This window comes from Erpetoichthys calabaricus, chromosome 2 (genome assembly GCF_900747795.2).
Source record: "Erpetoichthys calabaricus chromosome 2, fErpCal1.3, whole genome shotgun sequence".
Lineage (NCBI taxonomy): Eukaryota > Metazoa > Chordata > Cladistia > Polypteriformes > Polypteridae > Erpetoichthys > Erpetoichthys calabaricus.
The window spans coordinates 209,519,289-209,531,949 of NC_041395.2; the positions used below are offsets into that span (position 1 = coordinate 209,519,289).

At 34.8% G+C, this 12,661-nt stretch overlaps 1 protein-coding gene across 1 annotated transcript in view; it reads right to left on the reverse strand.

The window, feature by feature from the left end:
• Positions 1 to 1,473: 1,473 nt before the first annotated feature.
• Positions 1,474 to 12,661, reverse strand: part of ash1l (ash1 (absent, small, or homeotic)-like (Drosophila)) — a 230,528-nt gene continuing 219,340 nt past the window's right edge. The window contains 8 exon segments of the mRNA XM_028795096.2: positions 1,474 to 4,270; positions 4,796 to 5,148; positions 8,810 to 8,850; positions 9,149 to 9,315; positions 9,557 to 9,729; positions 10,031 to 10,169; positions 11,256 to 11,346; positions 11,459 to 11,545. Of these exon segments, the coding sequence (XP_028650929.1) occupies positions 4,176 to 4,270; positions 4,796 to 5,148; positions 8,810 to 8,850; positions 9,149 to 9,315; positions 9,557 to 9,729; positions 10,031 to 10,169; positions 11,256 to 11,346; positions 11,459 to 11,545 (1,146 nt within the window). The 3' untranslated portion in view covers positions 1,474 to 4,175.

The window sequence follows — 12,661 nt, forward strand, 5'->3', positions numbered from 1 at the left end:
CTAGATGATATTAAATTGAGATTGTCACACCGCACGCACACACACACACACACACACACACACACACACACACACACCGGGCTGACTCCCTGCTAGTCCAAACTCCACCAACAAATGGCCCGATTCTGAAGTCTGTCATGTTCACCTGTAATCAGTGCCCACCAGATGGCAGTCACCTTCATAGCGTTTCCTCACAAACACGTAGTAATGTTATAGACCAGCTGCAATGAACAAGAATTCATACATGAAAGATTTAGATAAAGTTCCTTCACTCAAAACCAATTAAAGTGGAAAAGACTTACTGTGTTTAGTGATGACACACACTGTCTGAAATTAGAAGGCTGAAAATCCCAGCATAAATGGATATCAACAAAACTGTAAGATTACCAGTCTGCATGGACTGAGAGTATCAAGAATGATTACTAATTTGGGTTTACTGTTGAGTTTTATTTAAAGAAAACAGCTAACATGACAAAGAAGAAATTTGAACTGTCAGATAAATTCCACTTAATGTTAACAGCAATGACTGATGAATTAGTTTAATCATAAACCAGGTAAAATATGACTATAAACTGAGTAATCAGCATCTAGATCTAACAGTGCTGTATCACATCTTGTCATTTCTTGCATTTAAAACCCTAGTGAAGCTGAATTAAAGACGGAACAGGACATTTTACCCTTCTGTAACAAAACATAGTATTTGTCCATTAAAACCAATTCCAAATAGTCTGTTGAAAAACTATAGACATAATTAAAACATCTTTATTAAAACTGAATTTTCCCTGATTCCACTTTGTTACAACTTTATTGATGATTTTCGATTATTTTCAAACTTTCCAAAACTTTGGAAAAATTGCAATGTCACAGCTCCAATTTTACCCATTAAAATGCACTCTTCATTAGAAATTTCAGGCTGGCCTTTAACGATGATTACAATACAGAGACAGACAGAACTCTTTTTTGTAAATCACATTCTAATTTTCTCCGATGCACTGAATCATTGTCATCAATATGCTTTAAGGTTGAATATTTTGATATTGTTGACTAAAATATTTGTCTACACAGGCAAAAAATGCAGAACGCTAGTCAAGCTTCTTTCTTCACTGGTTGCAGTGCCAAAACTATTGTTAGAATTTAGAAAACATACTTTTTTTTGCATACAGCTTTTTTTTTGCTATTTCAGTATTAACTTTTCATTTCCCTGTAACTGTGTACTGTATTATTTTCTAATAGTACTATATTCATAATTACCTTTTAAGTAGACGGGCACTTTATAACAGAGGAGAATGAAAGCCTTCCTGAAAGGTTTTAAAAAGAACATCCTGGGTGATTGAAAAACAATGTCACCGACATCCTGGTACGAATCTTTGACATTAAGATAAGTAAGCATAAAACATTTTTTAAAAGATAAATAAAGAGGGAAGTACTGTCCAACAAAGTAAAAAAAATGTAAATGAAGACACAAGACAAAAGTTTTGGAAAAAGATCTCTCCATTTAATACTAGACTTTATCATGGAGATGCAAGCTTTGTTTTTTTCTTTTCAGATTTTTCTTTATAAGCAATTACATCCAATGTTAAAATTCATAATAGATAATTTACAAAGATTAAAGTCAAAACAATCATCTATTTAGATATGCTTTCGTAAAAAAGAAATGTATTAGCAGCATTTCTGTCCAGCACAATCATACAGCGTACACCCATGCAGACTAGTGAGAATATAATCTATTTGCAATAATGTAGTGCTTTTTATTTCAAAAACTAAAAAAAAGTTTGTTTTTTTTTTTATTTCTGACACATAATTAGAAAAATAACAAAAAACTAAAACTTAATTGTTTTCCTAACTTTTGATTGTCTAAAAAACATGATCTTCCAGAAGTGGAATAAAAGAAAACCAATTCCTACGCTAGTGTTTTTCTCAACTGTATCATTTGCTTTTGTCCTTTTTAGTGTTTCACACTATTTAACAAGGTCTGTTTGCACGAGAATTCAGTCCGCCTAAATGAGGTCCTGGACATGCACTCAAAAGGTGTCGAGTATCTGATACCCTGCTCTTCTTCGTGCTCTCTACACTGTTTCTTAACAGTAAGAAAATATTCCCAACATTTTCTTTTTTTTTTTAATTATTTTAAAATGTTCTCAGTTTTTAATAAAATATTTCCCACATTTTTTCCATTTAGATTTTTTTGTCTTTATACCATTCAGACAAGTAGTATTTGAATTAGATGGAATGAAAAACATTTCCACAAGATTAAAGTAAAAAAAAACATTAACAGGAACAAATGACACTAACAACAATAATATTAATAACAATAATAATAATAATAATAATAACAATAATAATAACAATATTATAATACATTTAGGACAAGGTTGGTCCAATACAAAAAAAGAATACGTAATCAATGTATTGCTTTCACGCCACACAGCGAGTGTATATAGGAGTATATACAACTTGGCACATCTTATTTTAGCCTCTTATAACAGTTTAAACATACCTTAAGCATAATTAACTGGCTAAAAGATTGAGCATTTTATTAAACATTGAATAACTAAGGAGCTGCAAAATGTGATAGTTTGACTTGGTTTGTTTTGGTGCGCAGAACCTAAGCAGTCTTCAAAATTGTTAAAAAGGGAATTTTTCAAAGCACCCTTCTCATCCCATTCAGTACAAAAGGGACTTCCAGGCTTGTTTACTGTTTTTTTATTTTTTTGATGATCTGTTCCTACTGGATCATAGGCTAAATTTGAAAACGAGAGGGAAAATAGCCTCCATGCTTCCTTTTATACACTGACTGAAATACAATTTTGTACCTGATGTAACAAAAAAAGTAATAGTCCTTGAAGTAGCGTTTTAGCTTTAACCGTTCCTTATTAAATAAACAGTGAGCACGTGTATGAATTCCTGCCCCTAGATCCAGCTTTTGTGTTTAACATATTGATATGCAGTATATACATATACACACGCATTACAAAATTTGTATGTATATATACGTATGTTGTGTGTGTATATGTATATATATATATATTTATATAGGATTTCTACAGCACACAACAATACTTGGCTTCTATGAATACTGATTTTTTTTTTTTTTTTTTAGCAGTGGATGCTTAAGAGAGTTTTTTGCTTAAACTTTTTTTTAACCCATTTGTTTATTATGCACAGCACACTCAAACACTACTGTAAAACCACAGCTTATTAATTCATTTTTTAAGTACAAAAAAATGACAGCAATATTGGTGTATGTACGCAAAGTAAGAATATTATTTTTAAACTATGTTTGCCTTTTAAATATTTCTGACAAAAAATGTACATATTATATAGAAACAAATATGACTTTAAAGTCCACATAAATCATTCACAGCTGGCCTTCATACAGGTGAGGGCGCAAAGTGCCATGGGCACTGTCTATAAATACTACTGAAACAGCAGTAGCAAGGGCCTGGGATCATGAGGGAAGAGATCCTGGACAGGATACTCAAGTATCCAACCAAAAAATAAAGTTAAACACTGTTTTATACTAAAACTGATTATCCTAGTGGTATGGGAGGAGGGGCTGATCAGGGAAAAACAGGCAAAGCCCAAAAAAAAAAACAAAAAAACCTGACATTCTAGACAAAAGAGAAAAATGCATCAGTTTCTCTATCTCAGGTAGATCTTTTTGGCGATTATACATTTGTTTTTACATCACTGTCAAACTATACTCAATAAATAATAAAAAAAATAATATTTCCATATAATTAATTCCTTGTTTTGAGTACTTTACTTGTCGAAATCAGAGTGCTCTTTCATTTGTCCATCTTTAATATTCAGATGGATTTATATGGCCCCAAATAACACCTCAACATCAAATACATAGTACCTTCTCACAGAAAAATAACATACCAATAGACACACAGACATAAGTACATGTGCAAACACATGCACAGCGTCACAGCATCTTGTGGCCAGATGGGAGGCAGATCAGTTGTGCTCAGAAGCACATCCAGGATTCACCTTCTTGTTCCCCAAGGTAATCATTTCCTTCCCCCATGGATAAACCTCCTTCTCATTTTTCTAGACCTTGGGAGTTCTCTCTCTCTCCCTCTTCATTTTCTCCCTCCCTCCCCTCCTGATTTTGATTTTCCACCTTGCATGCTTGCTTGATGTGGCAGGTTTCCTTATGCCTTCTGTCTTCATTTTCTGTAGATTTTGCTATCCCCAAATGTCAGTGTCCGCCTGCGTAGCTTACGCCCCGAGCCTTCCTCTAACAGGTAGGTCACATCAATTGCTGAGAAAGAAGATTAAGTTAAGAAAGAGATACAGACAGATGTCATTTATGACAATTTAAAAAATCCTTACAAGATTAACTGAGTAAAAGATAATACATTTTACTATGAAGATAAGGACAGCTATGACAGCCACAAAAGTACAAAGGACAAAGCTATCCTTAAATGAAGGACTTGCATTAGCGTGTTTCTTGACTGTATGGTGAAGTATTAGAGCTTGTACTTTATGTTGCATCTTTCAAGTTAATAAATTTTCATTTTCCCAAATGTTTCAATAAATTAACTATTCCCCACTGTTAGAGCATCCAATCCTAAAAACAAGAATTAGTTTATCCTACATTAGTTTACTTTCCTAATGATGCCTTGGGTGTTGTACAATGCTTGCATATGTACCTCTGCTTTAATTGGTTTCAAAGACTGAAACTGTAGTACTATTTAAATGACAGATAACTATCAATCTGCCATAGTAAATTAAGCTGGAATTAGGGCAGAAATACAATTTTCACCTATCCAGCCCCTTCTCTCACCATTTTTGCCCGGGATCCTTTTGAGCAAGTGCAACAGTATCTTGTTGAGCCTTTCTCTCTGAATTGTCCTCTTGTCTCCAGGAGGGCCACAGTCAAGTAACTCTGGGGTACTGATCCCCGCATCCTCCTCTGGTTCCTCTTCCTCCAGCTGTTGTTGCCTCTGTTGGGGATGGAGCTCACCATCCCCAGCTTCAGCTCTGGCTTTTGTATCCTCCTGTAGCCTTGGGGGCATTTCAACTCTGTTTGACTCCATATCCATAGTTAAGTCACTCATCACAGGACAGGAGTCCTCTTCAGAGACACTCAGCACTTCTTTACATGTCAGCTTGGGCCTTTCACTTTTCCAAGAAGACCTGCATAATTAAAATAGTTTTTATTATACTGAGAGGAAAAAATGATTTACTTATAAACTTAATATTGAACAGCACAGTGGATATATACAACACTCTATTTTGAGCCATATGCTTGCTGAGATAGGCTCCAGCAAACCCACCAAAGCTGCCATCCCCCAAAAAACCCTCGCCTTCCCCATTCCATCCAATGCCCTGCCCCACTCTAGCAACTGAATCTCTGCAGCAGCCATGTAATCAAAACCACAGTTCACAGGTAACCAGGAACATTTTTTCGCAATATAGTAAATCTTATTCTGTTAATTTTGTATGATACAGTATGTGTTTTTCATTATGTAACAAATGCACTAAAACATTGATGCTATATATGTATAAAACGTTTTTTTTTAGGAAATTATGCTGCTGGTGCAATTGATTGGGTGCCCCCCATTATACTGACCATGCTTCAATATCGTTTTATTAAAATATATTACTTATTTTAACTGTAAAATAAGTAATAAAGCATTAAGTATTTTCACCTATTTGTCATTTGTGAACATTTTTCAGTTCCAGTTTACTTATAAAATTGGGTTACTAACGTCTGTAGGAACCGTACAGAAAAAATTTGACTAATTTAGTATTCCTTTGTTCCTGCTTTAAACATTAACAAATTTCATGTCTTTATTCCAACACTGGTTTCACTAGTCTTTTCCCTAGATTAATATTGAATTTATTTCAGAACTCTGCTGTCATTTTAAAAACCCCTTCCTGCTTATCATCATTGCTTTACTTTACTCTTTACTAACCTGTCTGACACTTTAAAAATTTTAAAATCAGCTTTTTTACTATTATACCTTGATAGCACAATTTCTAGTGAAACATTTGAATCATGTGGCTCCAAATCTTTGACATTTTTTGCCACGTACAGTTTAACAGTAAACCAGATTTATCTTTCATAAAATTCAAAATCCTTCATGAAAACCCCAACCTTTTCTTTCTTACATTTTACAATGACTGTATCAGTGTTTATTTAAATATTGCTTTGATTGTTTTACTGATTTCTAAAATAAAACCTATTAAAATGTGCACTGGGTACTTCTCAGCTGTCATTCTGACCATGTCTTTATCCAAACTAAAATACTGCACAAGAAATACTTGTGTTTCTAAACACTTGCATAATCAGATGTTTCACTATTTGTTTAACGTATCACTGCCAAGGGTTGGCTTTTGTACTCCTGTTAACTTGCTCTTTAATAAGTACTCTGTGCATATTTTGCTTAAATATAAAAGCTAATGTCACCGCTAATCAAGTGTATTAATGGTTACAATTATCTTTCATTGACATCAAAACACAGAGGAGTTTGCTGCCTGTCAGTTTATTCTGTATAAAATGCTATATGATAAAACACTAAGGTCTTTGTGTTCAGTCCCTTAGCGCAATCTGATTGGTCAGTTTGACTTTGGAGACGCAAAACAAAAAAAAAAAAAAAAAAGGAGGATGTGCGAGTGTGTAACACAGGAGGAGGAGTAAAGACACATGCTGAAAGAATCACCTTCAAAGACGGAAAGTATAAAATCAGACAAGCAGTGGGAAAGGTGCCATGCAAAATAATGACAGAGTCTTAGAAGCATGCTTTATGGGAACATGCTCGTGAAAGGGAGTGCCAGTCACAAGACATTCAGACATACACAAATACAGAGGAATGGTGCTGAAAGTACGTGTAAGGCAAGAGATAGGAAATATTTTTTAATTATTCCGGCGCCTAATCTTAAGTAAAACAGAAACCAACCAGCAGAGAATGTTTGTAAAATATGTAAACTGTGACATACCATATTCAATTGATATGTGGGTTGCCCGCTCTGATAAATCTTTCTTTCTCTCAAACTTCCAAAGTCCTTTACATTTAATAACACTCTTCCTGAATCACAGGTCCTTTTGTATTATTACTCTGAGAAAGATGCCCTCAGAATTAAAAAAAAAAAAAATGCTATGAAAAAAACGTCTATTGTTTGTTACCCTGATCTCAAACTATGAGAGGAATCCAGCCTTTCACTAAGGTAATATATTCTTGTTATTATAGTGGAATGTTGCATGCTTATTGAACGTGCAACCAAGAATTTCACTGTAGTCTGCACAGATAACAATACCCTTAACTATTAATAACTGTTTTTCACAGGTCAAATCCCATTAGTCATCCATCAACATGTGTAAGACCAGAGCATGCAGAAATGAAATGATACAAAATGTGGACCTTCATGCAATCAGGTAATGGCAATAAATAATAACAATGATGACCAGTGGTCAACCTGGACAACGATGCAAGAGTCAAAACATTCTTTAAGGATCTTAGTTCAACAACTGAACCAGCTGACTGCATCTTGGGATTACCCATTTTCCGATACAGAAGTAGACACCACCTCCATGCCTAAAAACCACAGACAGCCCTTGCTGACATCATACCACAAATTTAAGTGGATGGAGTTTGCTAAAGGTTACTGTTATTTTGATCGCACCTGGGTTTTATAGTCAGATGAAACAATAATAAGGCTTTTGGCAACAAATGTCATAGGTGGATTATGAGTTAAGATCATGCAGAAAAGAACCTAATCCTCACTGTGAAATATTCCCATGGATCTGTGATGATGTGGAACTAGGATCTAGGAATATTCGCAGGAACACAATGCATCATTAACTCTATTTAAGATCAAAATCTGGTTGCCCCTGCCAGGAGGTTAAGATGGTGTCATGGTTGGATGATCTGCAGCAGTAATTTATCCAAAACATACCTCAGAATTCACATAAACTGATTCAATGTTCTTAGAGTAAAGGATATGCAGTGCCCACTCCAATCCCCTGACCTAAAACCATTTGAAAACTTGTGGGTGAGCAGAAGAGAAGAGTTACCAAGTGAAGGTCAAAGGACTTTGACAGATCTGTAGGGAATTTGTATGGGGGAATGGTGTAAGATCCCTTTACATGTGTTTTTTCATCGCATCCAACTTTTCACTAAAACACCTAGTACTGTTATCATGGAAAGGGAAACGTGTAAAATGTATTAAATGGAGATGTGCCAATAACTGTGCTTTGAGAAAAGTGATTAATTTTTTATAAGGATGTTTTTTGTGAATAGTTTGTCTCAGTGAAAGTTTACCCTGATAATTTGTGTACAAGGTCATGGTAATGTCTTTATTCTTAACAGCCTTTTTGATTTTCTTTACCAACAATAATCATGGGGGACACAGTAGATATAAATTGGGGCACTTACTGCTTATCTGTTTTAAACACACCCACACTTTAAATACTAAAATGCCAGGGTCTGTAAAGTGAAATCAATCAGTGGATAAAAAGAAAAGAAAGTCCACACCTCAGCAGATCTTAACCTATTCCTTTTTGGTTCATACTTATCAGAAAGGGGAAATTTAATTGTTTGTATATTGTATCTAACCGAAACACTATCCAAATGTGCTTAACTGGGCATCAAAGAGGATTATACTGTTCTTGAAAGACATTATGGCATTTGTCTGTGTGAAAGAGGCTTCAATAATAAACACGAAATGCAATTAACACTCTGATTTCAAGAGTAAGATTAAGACCCTAGTAAGTAAGAGTAAGACCCTAACCTCTGATTTACTATATACTTGGCATAAAAATACAGAAGTAAGAATGGCAGAAAAATTTTCTCACCTTCCTCCATTCCTCTTGTAATTGTCAGGGACATAGTGAGGCTGTCAGTGATTAAAAAAAAAACAAAAAACAAAAAAACACAAATATCATCACTAAAGCAATTTTTCAGAGAAAACATAGATGGATGAGATCACTTTTAATTTAATGAAATATGTAATATAAAGCAAGGATGGCTAAGGTAGTCAGAGGAACAGAAACACTAAAGGTAAATGTACATGATAGCAATATTTAGGACACTTGTTTCTTCAATAAATAGTATTGTGTGCTATTAAAAGGTAAAGGAACGCATGTCTAAGCTTATGTCAGATATAACTTTTGTTTAAAAGCAAAGAATCTTACTGAGAAATCTCTCTTTGGTGTGAGTCTTTTGGGAAAGTGATTGAAGGCATATGATTTCGTGCAGACAGGATATCGGTTGCGATGTATCTTATAAAAAAGATGGGCAGATTTGTCAAGACGATAATCACAGATGTAGACGTCTTGTTCTTTTACCCCCTTTGGCCTTCCTACAGCAACATAAAAGAAAAAACAAATATTGTAAATCAAAAATAACTGTAAATTTATTTTAAACAGCTCATTAACACTGAAATCCATGGAAGATTTACAAATTTTACTACATAACACAAGATGGGAATTAAATTCATTCACAACTGTTATGCAAGAACAAACCAGGTTGATCTGAAAAATCATAGTTTGTATATCAATTATTTACACAAACTTAAGCAAAACAAACAGATAGTGCCTAACCTTTACAGTAAGTATAGAGGTCCAGTACACAACATGTCCCAACCACAGCTTCCAGTGGGATAATCTCATAAAGAGGCACACGAAATAACTCATTATGGTAGAAACGCCGAGAAGGTGAATGGTGTGTTTCATGGGGACGGAAATAATGGTGTCCAAAGGCAAAGCGTTCACCTCTGAAAAGATGAAAACAAAAAGAATAAAATAAATATCATAGCCTAATTAGACAACAGTCAGACTAAAACATTCCCTGAATTAAATACTGATCAATATTTAAGTGTATACATCACATTAAAACAACAGTAAGATTGAACCTTTGTACATTACCTTTGTATATCCTTTCCTTTCAACAGCTGTTCAGATGCAAAGTAACATTCATACTTTTTTCACAGTAGTGACTTAACTGTTTACCCACATATTTAACAGTTGTTCAATCCACCCAATTTCAATTTTTATATGTAGTCTCTGTGTACATACTTGTCATTCTTCCAGAGTTTTTCAATTCGGAAGATGTCCAGTTTCTCACGATTAATATGTGAGAGGAGACGGTATGACTGTCTAACAGGCTGACCATCTGGTGTGCGACGGCTGTCTCTCATCAAGTACACACAATCACCTATTAAAATATAATCAAAACTGTTACTTTTTAAAATTCTAGGGAATGTAATATGTAAACCATACAAAATAAATTATTTAGATAATTTTTCAAAGTGGCTTATTTCAGTACAGTGCGACAAAGAGCTGGAACATATTCTGATAGTATGTGGTGCAAGGAAACTGCAAGTCCAGCATATTGGACTAATTTAGGATCAGTAATCAACTTTATTTTCAAATGTATAGAAGAAAAATGTAAATAGAAAAACACATTCACATTGATTTACAACATGAGGATTTGACCTGGAGCTGTGATGTAGCCACACTAATTATTATTTCACTTTTAAAAAACTATCAGACTTAATTTAAAACATTGGCCTTCATAATACTGTCAGTTAATTCTGACCAAAAAATGGCACTGTGACTGCTATGTTTTTTTATTTAAGTTATACACTACATAATACTTCATCCATCCATCTATCCATTTTCCAACCCGCTGAATCCGAACACAGGGTCATGGGGGTCTGCTGGAGCCAATCCCAGCCAACACAGGGCACAAGGCAGGAACCAATCCCGGGCAGGGTGCCAACCCACCGCAGACATAATACTTCATAACACACAAAACATTCTCAAACGCGCTTAATCCAAATTAGGGTTGCAGTGGGCTGGAGCCTTTTCAAGCACAAGACAGAACTAGCCCTGGATATACCCAACACAGATTAACAAACCCCACTCTTACACTCACATTGGGTCAATTTGGAATCATCATTTAACCTAAGCTACAAGTATTTGCATATGGATCTCATTCAATATGTAATTTTATCAATATGCCAAAGCAAGGAAATTACACAGCTGCTGAATCTAAAATATGATAACACTCTCAGCTCACAAATGCATGGCAATGATGTAATGTACTTTTTCCAAGCTAGTCAATTTCATAGTACAGAGTAATGTAACTGATAATTATTACATTTTACAATGAGACATGCCTGTGACAATTTTTAACAAAAAATCTTGGTTTGTATGACATTTGTAATATTCGAAAACACACATATGAGTATAAATATATATATATTTGCAAATTTATTTATCTAAAAGACATCCATACCCTGGTGAAGCAAGAGTTCGTCCCGCAAAAGGCAGATGTAGTAAATGAAACCTGACTGAGCATAGCTGGGCTGAGGAATCATAGGAACCTCCTGTCACCAGAAAACATTAAAAAATCAAAAAGAACAGATTAATCAAACCAGCAGTCACAGGATAGTATAACTAATTGGAGCTGTGTTAGTGAAGGAAATCAGGAAAAATTACCTTGTCTACAGGCCGTGGGTCACACTGCTCACACAAGTAGTGCTCAACGTCGGCATTCACTCCCATACAGTCACAGTGCTGCCACACCTGCAGAGAGACAGACAGGAAAGGAGACACTGAGCAAGTAAGCCAGAAGCATTATAAAGAGGGAGAGTGAAGTTTTATCATAGATTGAAATCTAAAAGCTTTTGTAGATGGAGATAAAAAAGGTAAGATCTGAAAATCAGGGCTGCAGAGAGGTAAAGAAAGCATGATACTATGATTATGAAAGAGCAACAAAAGTGTCAAAAGGAAGGCAGGCAGACAAAAAGGTAGGCTAAGCACTCACTCTCATACAAGCAAGAGCGTCACTGTCAAACGAGTACTATGGATGTTATCATTATAAACCAAATAATCTGATGAATTAAATAATTTACATTTCTGCTAGGAACTTAAATGGTCTTATGGCATTGCCACACCTGACACAGGCTTACTCTGAAAACTATCATTATCTGTATAGGCAAAATGGTGTCCTTTTTAAGTGATACACCAGATAGTTTTACATTCAAAAGAAGAACAGATGCTTCAGTGAAAATGAAATGTAGTTTGATAAGGGAGCATTTCCACCAGAATGGTTGCAATGTTTACTATCAAATTTGTGCAGAAATATAAAAGCAACCCATTTAAAACAAGTTTCCGCATAAAAGCATTGCTACTTGCATTATCAGGCTGCAGCAATGTACCATACAGTGGGGGAAGTAAATATTTGATCCCATGTTGAATTTGTAAGTTTGTTCACTTATAAAGAAAAGCCAAGCAAGATGACACCTTTTATTGGCTAACTAAAAAGATTACAATATGCAAGCTTTCGAGGCAACTCAGGCCCCTTCATCAGGCAAGATGTAATCATTACATTACATTACCTGAAGAAGGGGCCTGAGTTGCCTCGAAAGCTTGCATATTGTAATCTTTTTAGTTAGCCAATAAAATGTGTCACTTTGCTTGGCTTTTCTCTACATTCATAATGGCTAACACGGTACAACACCCTAGTATTATTCACTTATAAAGAAATGAACAGTCTCTAATTTTTAAGGTAGTTTGATTTAATGGAGAGAGACAGAATATCAACCAAAAATCCAGAAAAAACACATTACATAAAAGTTAAAAACTGATTTGCATGTCATTGAGTAAAATAAATATTTGATCCCCTACAACCCAGCCAGA